This window comes from Dipodomys spectabilis, unplaced genomic scaffold, assembly GCF_019054845.1.
Source record: "Dipodomys spectabilis isolate Male_0828 unplaced genomic scaffold, ASM1905484v1 ptg000188l, whole genome shotgun sequence".
Lineage (NCBI taxonomy): Eukaryota > Metazoa > Chordata > Mammalia > Rodentia > Heteromyidae > Dipodomys > Dipodomys spectabilis.
Genome location: NW_024870865.1, coordinates 3,885,207 through 3,897,432, shown reverse-complemented (window position 1 = coordinate 3,897,432; position 12,226 = coordinate 3,885,207). Strand labels below are relative to the sequence as shown.

The window sequence follows — 12,226 nt, the reverse complement described above, 5'->3', positions numbered from 1 at the left end:
CAAGTTTTGAACGTTGCCAGAAAAGCAAGAGCAGTGAGGCAAACACACTGGCTAAGTTCCATTTTGTTGGAAGTACCATCCCAAACACACACCAGGCTACCACAGAGGCCGGAAGTGGAAATGTCAGTTGTTTTGGCCAAAACAAGCAAGGGGAGAACTGGAGGTGATGCTGTGGGTCCTGAGGGCCCGGGGAGCTTCCTGGGCTGGGGGAGGGGGGAGAGTGAGCGTAAGACCCCCCAGGCCTGGCCGGGACCAGTCTCTCCCAGGCTGCATGGGGCCAGGCCCATGCACCCAGGCTCTCGGACTTCTATGGTTTGAAAAACATGAAATGAGCCGGAAGCTGGTGGCTCACACATGTAATCCTAGCTACACAGGAGGCTGAGATCTGAGGATCGAGGTTGAAAGCCAGCCCGGGCAGGAAATTCCCTGTGAGACTCTTATCTCTAATTAACCACCAGAAAACTGGAAGTGGCGCTGTGGCTCATGTGGTAGAGTGCTGGCCTCGAGAACAAAAGCTCAGGGACAGCACCCAGGCCCCAGGACTGGCAAAAAACAAAACGACAACAAACATGAAATTCAAACAAAAGCTACCGTGAGTCCCAGAGGGTGGCTGCCACAGGGGAGAGGATGGGACACGCTGACACACATGTGGAAGGGGAGGAAGATGCGTGACAGCAACCTTAACCGGACGCCACGCAGTGCCCACGCGCGGCCAGCAGCCTGAGCTGGGCTTGGCCTGTGCCAGGGCGCGGCACGCTGCACGCTCCTCAAGCTCCACACTGGCCCTCGAGGCTACTGACCAGAAGGGCGGCCTTCTTCCCTCCCTTCCCTTCCCTTCCTCCCTCCCATGGCCACCCACCCTGTCACATACCTTTGGCTCAGGACAGCCTGCTGCCGGTCTGTAAAAACGGCCCCTTCCCTGGTGCTCGCAGTTTGGTCTGGGGTGCCCAGCTCCAGTTAACTTGGGGAGCAGGGTCGAGGCTAAGCTGTGGCTGCCCTACCACGGAGGAACTGGGAACTAAGAAAGCCCAGAAGTCATGGGAGTGAGAGGGTTGGGGAGACCACGGCTGTTTGTGAATGGTGAGGGGGGGTGGTGGTGTGACTCTCGATAGGACTGGAATCTGGAGACTGAGAGTCAGATCTCCGTGCTCTGTGCTTCTGGCTGATGGTGGCTCCAGGGAGACTTGGGCCATGGGGAAGCTTGGGACGAGGGGGTTGTGGGGGTGGGAAGAGGTGGATCACTGCCCTTCATATGGATCAGAGAAGCTGCTAAGAGGCTGTGTGTGGGAGGCCTTGGGCTCAAGCCCCAGGACCACAGAGGAGGAGGAGGAGGTGGAGGAGGAGGAGGAGGAGGAAGAGGAGGAGGAGGAAGAGGAGGAAGTGGAGGAAAAGGAGTTGTTCCAAGAGAGGCCTCCCTGTTCACAGGGGCTTTCTCCAAGCCCAATTTCCAAACTCAGCAATGGACTTCATGGAAAACAGCCCCGCAATGTTCACCTGGGCCCAGGCCATCCAGGATATAAGGCAGCAGCTGGGCACTCCAGGAGAGGAGGAACGGCAGGGCAGGAAAGATACGCAGGGCCCGGCCTGCCTTCCACCCCTGACCCTGGCTCACGGGGGTTGGGCAGGCCTGTGCCGACACCGATGCAGAAGCACAGGGAGCAACGGGGGCCTGTGGAGAAGCTGGAAGAGCCCAAGCTTCCAGTTCAGGCCCATCTTCAGGATCTCTGGCCAGCGTAGTGCTTGATGATTCCAGGCTTTCTGGGCAAGGGCGTACCTGGGAACCTCCAGGCTGGAACAGCCCAGCCACCTGTGGGGCTCTCGAGTGAGCATGCGCCTGCCAGGCGGCTTGGGGAGGGGGCCGCAGACTCAGAGGGTCTGGTAATGCTGCCGCAGCCGGGCCTGCAGAAACTCGTATGTCAGGTTGTGCCGGGTAATGATCCCTACGATCTAGAACAAGAGAAAGGTCTCAAGTTGTGTAAAGTCATGTCCCACAGATGCTCTGGAGAGTGATTGCATTTTTTTTTTTTTTTTTGGTCGGTCGTGGGGCTTGAACTCTGGGCCTGGGCGCTGTCCCTCAGCTCTTCAGCTCAAGGCGAGCACTCTACCACTTGAGCTACAGCGCCACTTCCGGTTTTCTGGTGGTTTATTGGAGATAGGAGTCTCACAGTCTCTCCTGCCCGGGCTGGCTTTGAACCGCGATCCTCAGATCTCAGCCTCCTGAGTAGCTAGGATTACAGGCGTGAGCCACCAACGCCCGGCCTGAGTGATTGCATTTTTAGGACAACCAGAAATATAAGGTGCCAGGCATGGTGGCACACACCTGTAACTCAGCACTTGAGTGCTGGGCACCGTGCACCCAGCCTAAGCATTTTGTTCTAAACCCTCTTGTTAGTGCTACAAATCTCCATGAATAGGTAGGAAACAACAGGGTAGGTCCGGAGTGAGGACACTGTAACTCAGTCACAAGTCACAGTAAGGCAAGAAGGCAGCATGGCACCCTGGCGCCACCTGCTGGCCTTCTGGGACAGAGGCGGCCCAGGCAGAGGGCCAAGGGGTGTGGTTAGGCTCACCTCTCCCACTGCGTTCACTACAGGCAGGTGGCGGAGGCCCATGGTCCTGAACAGGTTGAAGACTTGGGAAACGTGAGTGTTGGGAGAGACGGTGAATGGGGAAGGGTTCATGTATGGGGTGACATCCTGCAGAAGAGACAGCAGGGGTCAGCTGCAGCCCATGGACAGCGCCTCACCACAACCATCCCAGACAGCCCACGGACAGCCCCTCAACCATCCCAGACAGCCCACGGACAGCCCCTCACCACAGCCATCCCAGACAGCCCACAGACAGCCCCTCACCACAACCATCCCAGACAGCCTACGGACAGCCCCTCAACCATCCCAGACAGCCCACAGACAGCCCCTCAACCATCCCAGACAGCCCACAGACAGTCCCTCACCACAACCATCCCAGACAGCCCACGGACAGCCCCTCAACCATCGCAGACAGCCTACGGACAGCCCCTCACCACAGCCATCCCAGACAGCCCACAGACAGTCCCTCACCACAGCCATCCCAGACAGCCCACGGACAGCCCCTCAACCATCCCAGACAGCCCATGGACAGCCCCTCAACCACAACCATCCCAGACAGTCCACAGACAGTCCCTCAACCACAGCCATCCCAGACAGCCCACAGACAGTCCCTCAACCATCCCAGACAGCCCACGGACAGTCCCTCACCACAGCCATCCCAGACAGCCCACGGACAGCCCCTCACCACAATCATCCGAGGGTTCAGCAGCGTCAGGTCCAGGTCATGGATGTCGGGGTACCGTGGGTAGTCCTCGGCCATCTCAGCATAGGAAAGGCGTGGCTGGCTGGCACTCTGCAATCCCAACCAAGACGAGTGTCCTTGCCAGGGGAGGCAGGGCTGGCGTCCCCCTTTGCCAGCCCTGCTGCACATCTCCCTCCCCATCGCCATGTGGGGATCTTCCTGGGCCACCCGTCACTGCTCTGTGCAGGCCTGTCGGACCACAGGCCTCAGGCCGGAGCCTGTGGACAACTTGCCCAGTCGCCTACTGTGGACAGCGTGGGGGCCCCAGGCAGGGGTGTGTGTGTTCCTGGGTGGCACAGGGTGTGTGTGTATGTTCCTGGGTGGCACAGGGTGTGTGTGTATGTTCCTGGGTGGCACAGGGTGTGTGTGTATGTTCCTGGGTGGCACAGGTGTGTATATGTGTGTGTGTTCCTGGGTGGCACAGGGAGGTATGTGTGTTCCTGGGTAGCCCAGGTGCATGTGTGTGCATGTGTGTGGTCTTGGGTGGCATAGGTGTGTCTATATATATTCATGAGTGGCAGGTGTGTGTGCGCACATATGCGTGGTCTTGGGCGGCATAGGTATATGTTCCTGGGGGCACAGGAATACTAAAAAGTCTACCTGTGAGAGGAGAGAGCCGGTGGAGGGGCCCCCCCTTTCTGGGAGTGAAGCACGGTGATTGGATATGCCCAGCCCATGGGCAGGCAGAGGTCCGGGAGCCCGTGCGGCCCAGGGCCTCTGGGTCACTCACCGACTGGCTTTCCGAGTAGCACACGCCCCGGACGAGCAGGGTGACGAGCTGTGAGCGCAGGACGAGGCCATGGAAGGTCAGCGGGCGGAAGCGCTCCTCCATGGTCCAGTCTTCGCTCGGGGACTGGTCAGGGTATAGGTTGGGGTAGGGGGTGTATCTGTTACACAAAAACCAGACGCTGCCTAGCACACCCTGGGCCGGGCTGCTCCCTCGGTGCTGCGGGCAGCGCGGGCGCGGGCCCCACCTGCGCTCCAGCATCTGCTGCAGCAGGTCCTCCTTCTCGGCTGGCTCCTCGGGGGCCGCGTGCTCCTCGCACATGTTGCGCAGCTCACTCGACGGGTAGGACTTCATGGACTGGCTCCGCTTGCGCTGCTCGCCCGCGCGCGTGAGGATGCTGGACTTCTGAGGAGGGGCGGGCATAGGGGCAGGCTTCGCAGGGACGCCGCATGGCTCTGCCTGGCACACACACCCAGCGGCCACTGCCCAGCCCACAGATCGGAGAACAACGGGGGTCTAATGCAGAACTGGACAGGAGCTGTCAGAGACCCAGGATGGCTGCCAACCCTGTGGCTTCTTTCCTATTCTGTACATTGCATCATACCTAGTTAAAAGGTCTCCTCAATCTATGTGCAGAGAGCTGCACTAGCTTGAGAGCCTCAAATCCTGACTAGATTTCTTTTGCTTGGGAACAATTCTTCCCAATAAGTACACATATAAAATTGTTGCGGTGCCAGTGGCTCACACCTGTAATCCAAGCTACTCAAGAGGCTGAGATCTGAGGATCATGGTTCAATGACTGCCTGGGAGGAAAGTCCCTGAGACTCTTATCTCCAATTAACCACCAGAAAACCAGAAGGGGTGCTGTGGCTTAAGTGGTAGAGCGCTGGCCTTGAGCTGAAGAGCTGAGGGACAGCGCTCAGGCCCAGAGTTCAGACCCCATGATTGACCAAAAAAAAAGATCCTGTGGGATGTCTTGGACGGATAAGGCCCATCTGTGCCGTGAATCTATGCCGTCGCAGCAGCAAGGACACAGCCAGTCAGGGTTACCCAGTGGGTGTGGCAGCATTGCGCGGGAACACCAAGGCCTCTTTTTCTACCTTGAACTTGATGTTGTTGCTGATGAGCTGGTTGCCCTTCATGAACTCCCTCTCATTGCCCCGGTTCTCTGTGACCACTGGGAAGGCGTGGTGGACCGTGGTGCGTAGGATGCTGACCAGAGACTGGATGCGAGTGTGCGGGTAGACGTATGTCAGGTTGGGCTCCATGATGTCGCTAGCTCTCAGCCTGGGGAGGGGGGGGGGGTGTGAACCAGGCAGCCTCAAGAGCAAGCCCACTGGGAACAAGCTCAGGGGGTGGTGCTGGTTCCCCCTCCCTTCTGCAGCATTCCATTCCCTTCTCACATGCTGTTCCCTGTGCCATGTTGTCATGCTGGTGGGCCGTGGGCTTTTACCCATGCCCCCCCCCTCCCCAGGAGAGCCAGAGGCCTGCGGGAGAGCTGGCCAGCCTCCTGCACACTGCACACTACCCGCTAGGTATCACCATTAAACTGCTAATGTTACTGGAACTGAAATCTTCATCTTGGGGTCTCCTTTGGATCAGGGAATGGCACACCCCAGCTCACAGATCAAATTCAGCCCTGCTCACTCAGCCACAGTATTTTCCTGCTCAGTAGTGACAGAGATGCACCAAGCTGACCATAGCTGCTTCGTGGCGCTGCGCTAGCCCATCGGGGCAGCCTGCTGTCTAGACAGGAGGCTGCAGGGTCTGTGGGATCGCCCAGGCCAACTGTGGGGCGCATGTTGGGTGTGCATGCAGCAGGCCGGCCTCATTCCCTGCCTCAGTCTCCATCCGTCACTGACCAGATCCAGACGCCTGGCTGCACCCCCTCAGCCTCGCCCAGCCTCTTAGCCCCTCTGGTCCCAACTCTGGTCCCCACCTGAGCTGCTATGCTGGAGAACAATGTGCCTTCCCACCCCAACCCCAGACATGGGCCTTACTTGTCCATCTCCACCTCGGTCTCCCACTCCAGGAGTGGCACGCCCCGCAGGCCCACATGGATGTCATAGATGCCCTTATTGAAAAAGTCCCCTGTCCATTTGGCTACCTGAAACACAAAGCAGCAGCCTGAAAGCAGGCCCTGTGCGCTGGGCTTGGCCCCGAGCCTGCAGGGAGCGTGTGTGGGGGAACACGCACCATCAGGGTGATCATGATGGGAAGCCCATAGGTGATTTCGTTGGTCGACTCGATCAGGATGACCGTCAGGCTGATGCTCATCCGGACCACGCCGCCCAAGAAGGCCGCTGCACCAATCAGGGCAAAGGTCCCTGAGTAGATGTGGCCCAGTCCGATGTAGCTGGTGAAGAAGCACACGGAGATGGGCTGAGAGTCTTAGTTGCACCTGTTTATCTACAGCCGCCACGCCTGTGCCTGTGTGCACAAATGTGTGTATTCACATATACTTATGCACATATACTCTCACACATAAACTTTTTTTTTTTTTTTGGTGCTGGCCCTGGGGCTTGAACTCAGGGCCTGGGTGCTATCCCTGAGCTTTTTTTTTGCTCAAGGTTAGTGCTCTTGAACCACAGCTCCACTTGTAGCTTTTTAGAACTGAAGATAAGAGACTCACAGATGGGCTGGGAAGGTGGTTCAGTGGTAGAGCGCTTGCCTTGCATGCATGAGGCTCTGGGTTCGATTCCTCAGCACCACATAAGCAAAGAGAAAAAAGCCGGAAGTGGCACTGTGGCTCAAGTGGTAGAGCACTAGCCTTGAGCTGAAGAGCTGAGGGACAGTGCCCAAGCCCCATGACCAGACCCCCTCCCCCCCAAAAAAAGAGACTCACAGACTCTCCTGCCTGAGCTGGCTTCAAACCTCCATATGCAGATCTCAGCTTCCTCAATAGCTAGGATTACAGGCGTGAGTCACCAGCACCTGATCCTCACACATATACTTAGACTCACATGCACCTCTGTGCACATATACACACACTCACACATATACACTCTCACAACACACATACACACTGTACCTTTTCAGGACATTGGCAACAAGGCGCCCAAAAGCTGCCCCACACAGCAGAGAGGGCACAAACAGACCACTTGGAACAGAAATGCCGTAAGTCCAACAGGCAAGCAGGAAATAGAGAATGAAAAACAAGGCCAGGGTGACGGGGCTGAAGGTCCCTGCAAGGGAAGACCAGACTGAGATGCAGGCCTCCAGGGCCACCAAGACCCAGCACGCTATCCTCCTCGCAGGCCCTTCCACAGCCTGCCCCAGGCCCCCTCCCAGCACAGGGGCAGGGGCTGCTAGTTGCTGTGTGGCTGGGATGATACAGGAAAAGCCTGAAGTCACTTGGAGGGAAGGGTGAGGCTGGCCAGTGGGAGCCCAAGCCCCGCTGGGCTGGGGCAGTGCAGACTTACCATCCTGGTGGAAAAGCTGGAGAATGGCTGACTCCTGAGGATTGAAGAAGAGTGTGGCCATGTCATTGTACGTATCATTGGGACAAAAAAACGTCTTGATACTTGAATTTACATCTTCTGATGTGACCTAGAAAGCAGGAGTTAAGAAGTCAGTCTAAGTGGATGCCGGTGGCTCACACCTGTCATCCTGGCTACTTAGGATGCTCAGATCTGAGGATCACAGTTCAAAGCCAGCCCAGGAAGGAAAGTCTGTGAGACTCTTATCTCCAATAAACTACTCAGAAAAGGATAGAAGTGGCACTGTGGCTCAAGTGGTAGAGTGCTAGCTTTGAACACAAATAAGCTCAGGGACAGTGCCCAGGCCCTGCGTCTAAGCCCCAGGACCAGCCAAGGGAAAAAAAAAAAGAGGTCAGCCTAAGGACACCTGACCAGGACTCTGTGGTCTCTAGCAAGGTCAGAAGTCAGCTGCACAGCTTTGCCTCTGCTTACACTGGCAGCAGTGAGGAGTGAACGTAGTCAATGTATTTAATACACACTATGTAAGAAGTGAACTATGTGACTTGTGGGCAGGGACGGGGGAAGGAGGAATGCAGAAAAGCAAAGGAAGGAGTAACATTGTCCAAGAAGCATTATACTCATTATCTTACTTACGGAATTGTAACCCCTTTGTACAACTCAATAATCACAATAAACAAAATTGGCTGGGCACCAGTGGCTCATGTCTGCAATCCTAGGTACTCAGGAGGCAAAGATCTGAGAATCACAGTTCAAAGCCAGCCCAGGCAGGAAGGCAGGAAAGTCAGTGAGACTCTTTTTTTTTGCCAGTCCTGGGGCTTGAATTCAAGGCCTGGGTACTGTCCCTGAGCTGCTTTTTGCACAAGGCTAGCACTCTACCACTTGAGCTTGGCTTTTTCTGTTTATGTGGTACTGAGGAATCAAACACAGGGCTTCATGCACGGTAGGCAAGCACTTTACTACTAGCCATATTCCCAGCACCAGTGAAACCCATCTCCAATGAGCTACTCAGAAAAAGCCAGAAGTGGCTCTGTACCTCAAGTGGTAGAACACTAAGCCTTGAGCACAGAGAGGCTCAGAGTTCAAGCCTTGAGTTCAAGCCCTAAGACCAGAAAAAAAAAAACTGAGCAAACCCAACAGTAGTTGACCATGATGTTGAACTCTGTATTTTGATGTAGAGTGAACTAACCATTACAAAAACCTTCTATCACAGTTCACTGTGGACATGGCCTGCTTCCTCTCTTGGGCTGATGGCTGGAACCCCCATGGGAAGAGTTCAGCAGGTGACAGACAGGTGTCCAGGCCACTGCTAAAAGGCCTTACCTAACAGCCTTTGCCTTGAACTTTCTGGGACAGAAACCCACCTTGTCACGAAACTTGGTGGCTGTGCCACACTCTGGCAACCCCTCCTCTAACCCCATCTGGAGACTGGAATCCGAAGGGAAAAAGGGAACCAACTTGCTCCCCACCCTCCCAGCCTTGGGCTCTCACCGTGGTTCATGGGAGGGCGTCTGGTTTTCTAGCAGACAGTGCTCAGGGGCCATGCGTCACACCCACGGCTGTCCACGCGAATACAGAATGGCCTTACAAAGATTAAGAACATGCATCTGACTCCACTGATGACAGCGTGGAGGCGCTCTGGGTGGGCACCGTGACACTGGGCAATGTTTTAATAGCATGACCCCAGGTGAAGCTGACTGGGCCACACAACAGGATTCAGGCTGCCACAGGGGGCAGAATGGAGCCCTGCTGGCAGAAGCTGGTGAAGGAGAAATGTGTGCCACATTCTAGCATCACAGAGCAGAGCAGAGCTGAGCCCCAGCAGCAAGGTTGCAGTGGCGGGCAGGGTTTCCCAAAGCACAACTGGAGGAACCAGTCCTGAGGACCTTCTGGAAGATCTCGTGTCAGCTGCACTGAGAAGCAGGACAGCACTTCTTGGAAAAGCCGAGCAGACTTGAAAATTACGTGGCTTTGCCACCTACTCTGCCAGGGACAGCATTTCATGTCTCATCTACACAGTGACAGCAAAGCCACCCTCATGCCACATGCTATTAGCTAAGGGACCTGGGCCAAGACCTCTCTTTGCCTTGGTTTCTTAATATGTAAAGTAGGAAGAGCTGGTCTAGCCAGTGCCTGAATGAGTCCATGTCTTTAATGGGCCCGTAGAGACTGAGGTCTGGCACACAGCCACACTTCCTGGAACAATGTGCTAAGGAGGTCTGCTTGGTCTAGGTCAGCCCACAAGACCACAGGCACAGAATGCAGCTTGATTTTTTTTTCTGTCTGATTTTGGAGACAGGTTTCACTCTGTAACCCAGGCTAGCTATGCTTTGGCCTCACGAATGCTAGGATCACCAGCAGGAGCCACTATGCCTGGCACAGAATGCTTCTGTGGTTGTTTTTGAATGTTCCAGAACAGAACACACTTGGAAAACTACTGGTCTCATGACACAGACCTAGGGAATAACTGGGGCAGGGGCCAGCAAGCTTCCCTGGAGAGCAAGGCAGTGTCCTGTACATTTTGCCACCACACAGTGTAGCCATCTCCCTTCCCCCGGCCATCTGAAATGTAAACAGCCCTCAGTTCGGGCAGCACAAGCGAGCAGCTATGAGGACTGGGTGGGGCTGTGGCCTACTGACCCCAGCTCTAACGTGTCTAGGGCTGCACGCCCTGTTCCTGGGACACTGAAGAGGCAGTTCTCCAAGACAAAGGACTGGGGGGGTCGGGACGGGGAATGTCTGAAAGACTCACATGACCAGTTAAGAGCAACAAAAAGAATGTGGAGAAGGCTTAGCAGCTGCCACCCTACAGGCTGGACACATGGCTGTTTCTCAGACCCACCAGTGGCCAAAGCACACAGGGTAGTCAGCCCCCATGCCAGCTCCTGTGCCCTGCTCCCCAAGGAAAGACCCTTGGAAAATGAAGGGGAGACAGGAACACAGGATACTTCCACAAGAGCCAGGAGACACCAGGAAAAGGTTCATGGGTCACCCGGACACCAACGTTCCTTTGTGTGTGTGTGCACACACATGTGCACACCAGTACTAAAGCTTAAACTCAGGACCTGGTGGTTTAGCTTGGCTTTTGTGCTCAAGATGGTGCTCTACTACTTGAGCCACATCTCTACTTCTGGCATTTTTTTTTTCCTGGGTCCAGTCGTGGGGCCTGAACTCTGGGCCTGGGTGCTGTCCCTCAGCTCTTCAGCTCAAGGCTAGCGCTCTACCACTTGAGCCACAGCGCCACTTCTGGCTTTTTTCTTTTTGCTTATGTGGTACTGAGGAATCGAACCCAGGGCCTCATGCATGCAAGGCAAGCATTCTGCCACTGAGCCACCTTCCCAGCCCCTACTTCTGGCATTTTTATGGCTAGTTGGAGATAAGAATCTCATGGACTTTTTTTTTTGTCTAGGCTGGCTTTGAACCTTGATCCTCAGTTCTCAGCCTCCTGAGTAACTAGGCTCACAGGCTTGTTTACCCAGTGTTAAGAGTGACTCACACTCTCAAAGGCCAGGTGGTGGGTAAGGAGGCCTGCTCAGTGGTCCTTGCAGGCCTGGAATAGGAGAGTGAGCAGTCCAGAGCCCCAGCTCGTTTCTGACAAGTGTTTCCTAGGGAACAGCTCCCTTCCCACACAGCCAGATTCATTCACAAAGGCAGACCAAGAGCCAGACTCATTCACAAAGCGGACCGGCAGAGGGTGTCTGTGTACAACCTCTCAGGTAGAAAGATGGTGCACAGTCCCCTCTCAGCCACCTGCTACCTAACACCTAGGAACAGCAGGCTCTGGTGAGGGTGAAGGCAGCAGGTGTGTCGGGGCTACCTGGAGCTGGACGGAGCCGTTGCCGATTTGACCCGCAGAGGACATCTCTCGGCATTCTCCTAATACCATTGAGGCCACAAACACCACCACGGTGGTTACCAGGGACACCAAGAGGCTCTCCAAGACTCTAGGAAGCAGAGCACAGCTGTCACAATCCATAATGACACTTGGCCGGAGGAAACACACCCTGCGGCCCCCTCCCACCAGGGCACTCCCATCAGCCCCTGGCCAGCCCACACTGGCTGCATTACTGCTGCGTCCCAGCAATCTGCAGTTCAAAATGGGCAGTCAATCAAGCAGGTGACCATATCCACATACTCTTTCCACAGAATTAACTGGCCTCCACAGTACATCCTCGGCAAGAGTGGCCTCCACAGGGCTACAATGACCCTCCTGACTTGGTCTTGTTGCCACCAAGAGATCGTAAGAGGTGGGCGTCAGCCAGCCACCCGGACATACATGAAGTGCAGGCTAGGCCTCATGTCCTGTCTGGCCAGCAAGGTGGATTTGGGAGCCTGTGTTCATTGTTGTGGGGGAGGCAGGAGCTGTCTCTTGGGAAAAGAGGGCCCCTGAGCCGGGCTCAGGGAGCTACAGCAGGCCGGGGGAGGCAACTACGCAGATACCTGACGAGCTTAGGTTTCGGGTGCACGTTTCGCATCCGGTACTTTGCAAGCCTCTTGTTCAGACAGTTGAATGTGGCTCCTAGGAGGCCCCCAATGACCCCCATCACGACGAAGAACCCCAAATCCATAGCTGTCCAGAGATGACATTTTTTATCAGAGTCAGAGCACTGAGAGAAGGGGGAAGGGAGGGAGAGAGAAAAACCAGAGTGGCCATGTGAACAAGAAGGGACAGAGAGAACACAGAAACGAGAATGGGGCTGCCGCCAGGTGCCGGTGGCTCCCGCCTGTAATC

General features: G+C 55.7%; 1 protein-coding gene across 1 annotated transcript in view; it reads right to left on the bottom strand.

Moving 5' to 3' along the window:
• Positions 1-532: 532 nt before the first annotated feature.
• Positions 533-12,226, bottom strand: part of Clcn6 (chloride voltage-gated channel 6) — a 33,660-nt gene continuing 21,966 nt past the window's right edge. Inside the window, exons 12-23 of the mRNA XM_042695776.1 lie at positions 11,935-12,101; positions 11,312-11,438; positions 7,480-7,606; positions 7,089-7,242; positions 6,254-6,413; positions 6,058-6,164; positions 5,158-5,344; positions 4,305-4,462; positions 4,061-4,217; positions 3,274-3,381; positions 2,571-2,696; positions 533-1,947 (exon numbers count right to left, since the gene is read on the bottom strand). Of these exons, the coding sequence (XP_042551710.1) occupies positions 1,867-1,947; positions 2,571-2,696; positions 3,274-3,381; positions 4,061-4,217; positions 4,305-4,462; positions 5,158-5,344; positions 6,058-6,164; positions 6,254-6,413; positions 7,089-7,242; positions 7,480-7,606; positions 11,312-11,438; positions 11,935-12,101 (1,659 nt within the window). The 3' untranslated portion in view covers positions 533-1,866. The remainder of the gene's footprint in view (positions 1,948-2,570; positions 2,697-3,273; positions 3,382-4,060; positions 4,218-4,304; positions 4,463-5,157; positions 5,345-6,057; positions 6,165-6,253; positions 6,414-7,088; positions 7,243-7,479; positions 7,607-11,311; positions 11,439-11,934; positions 12,102-12,226) is intronic.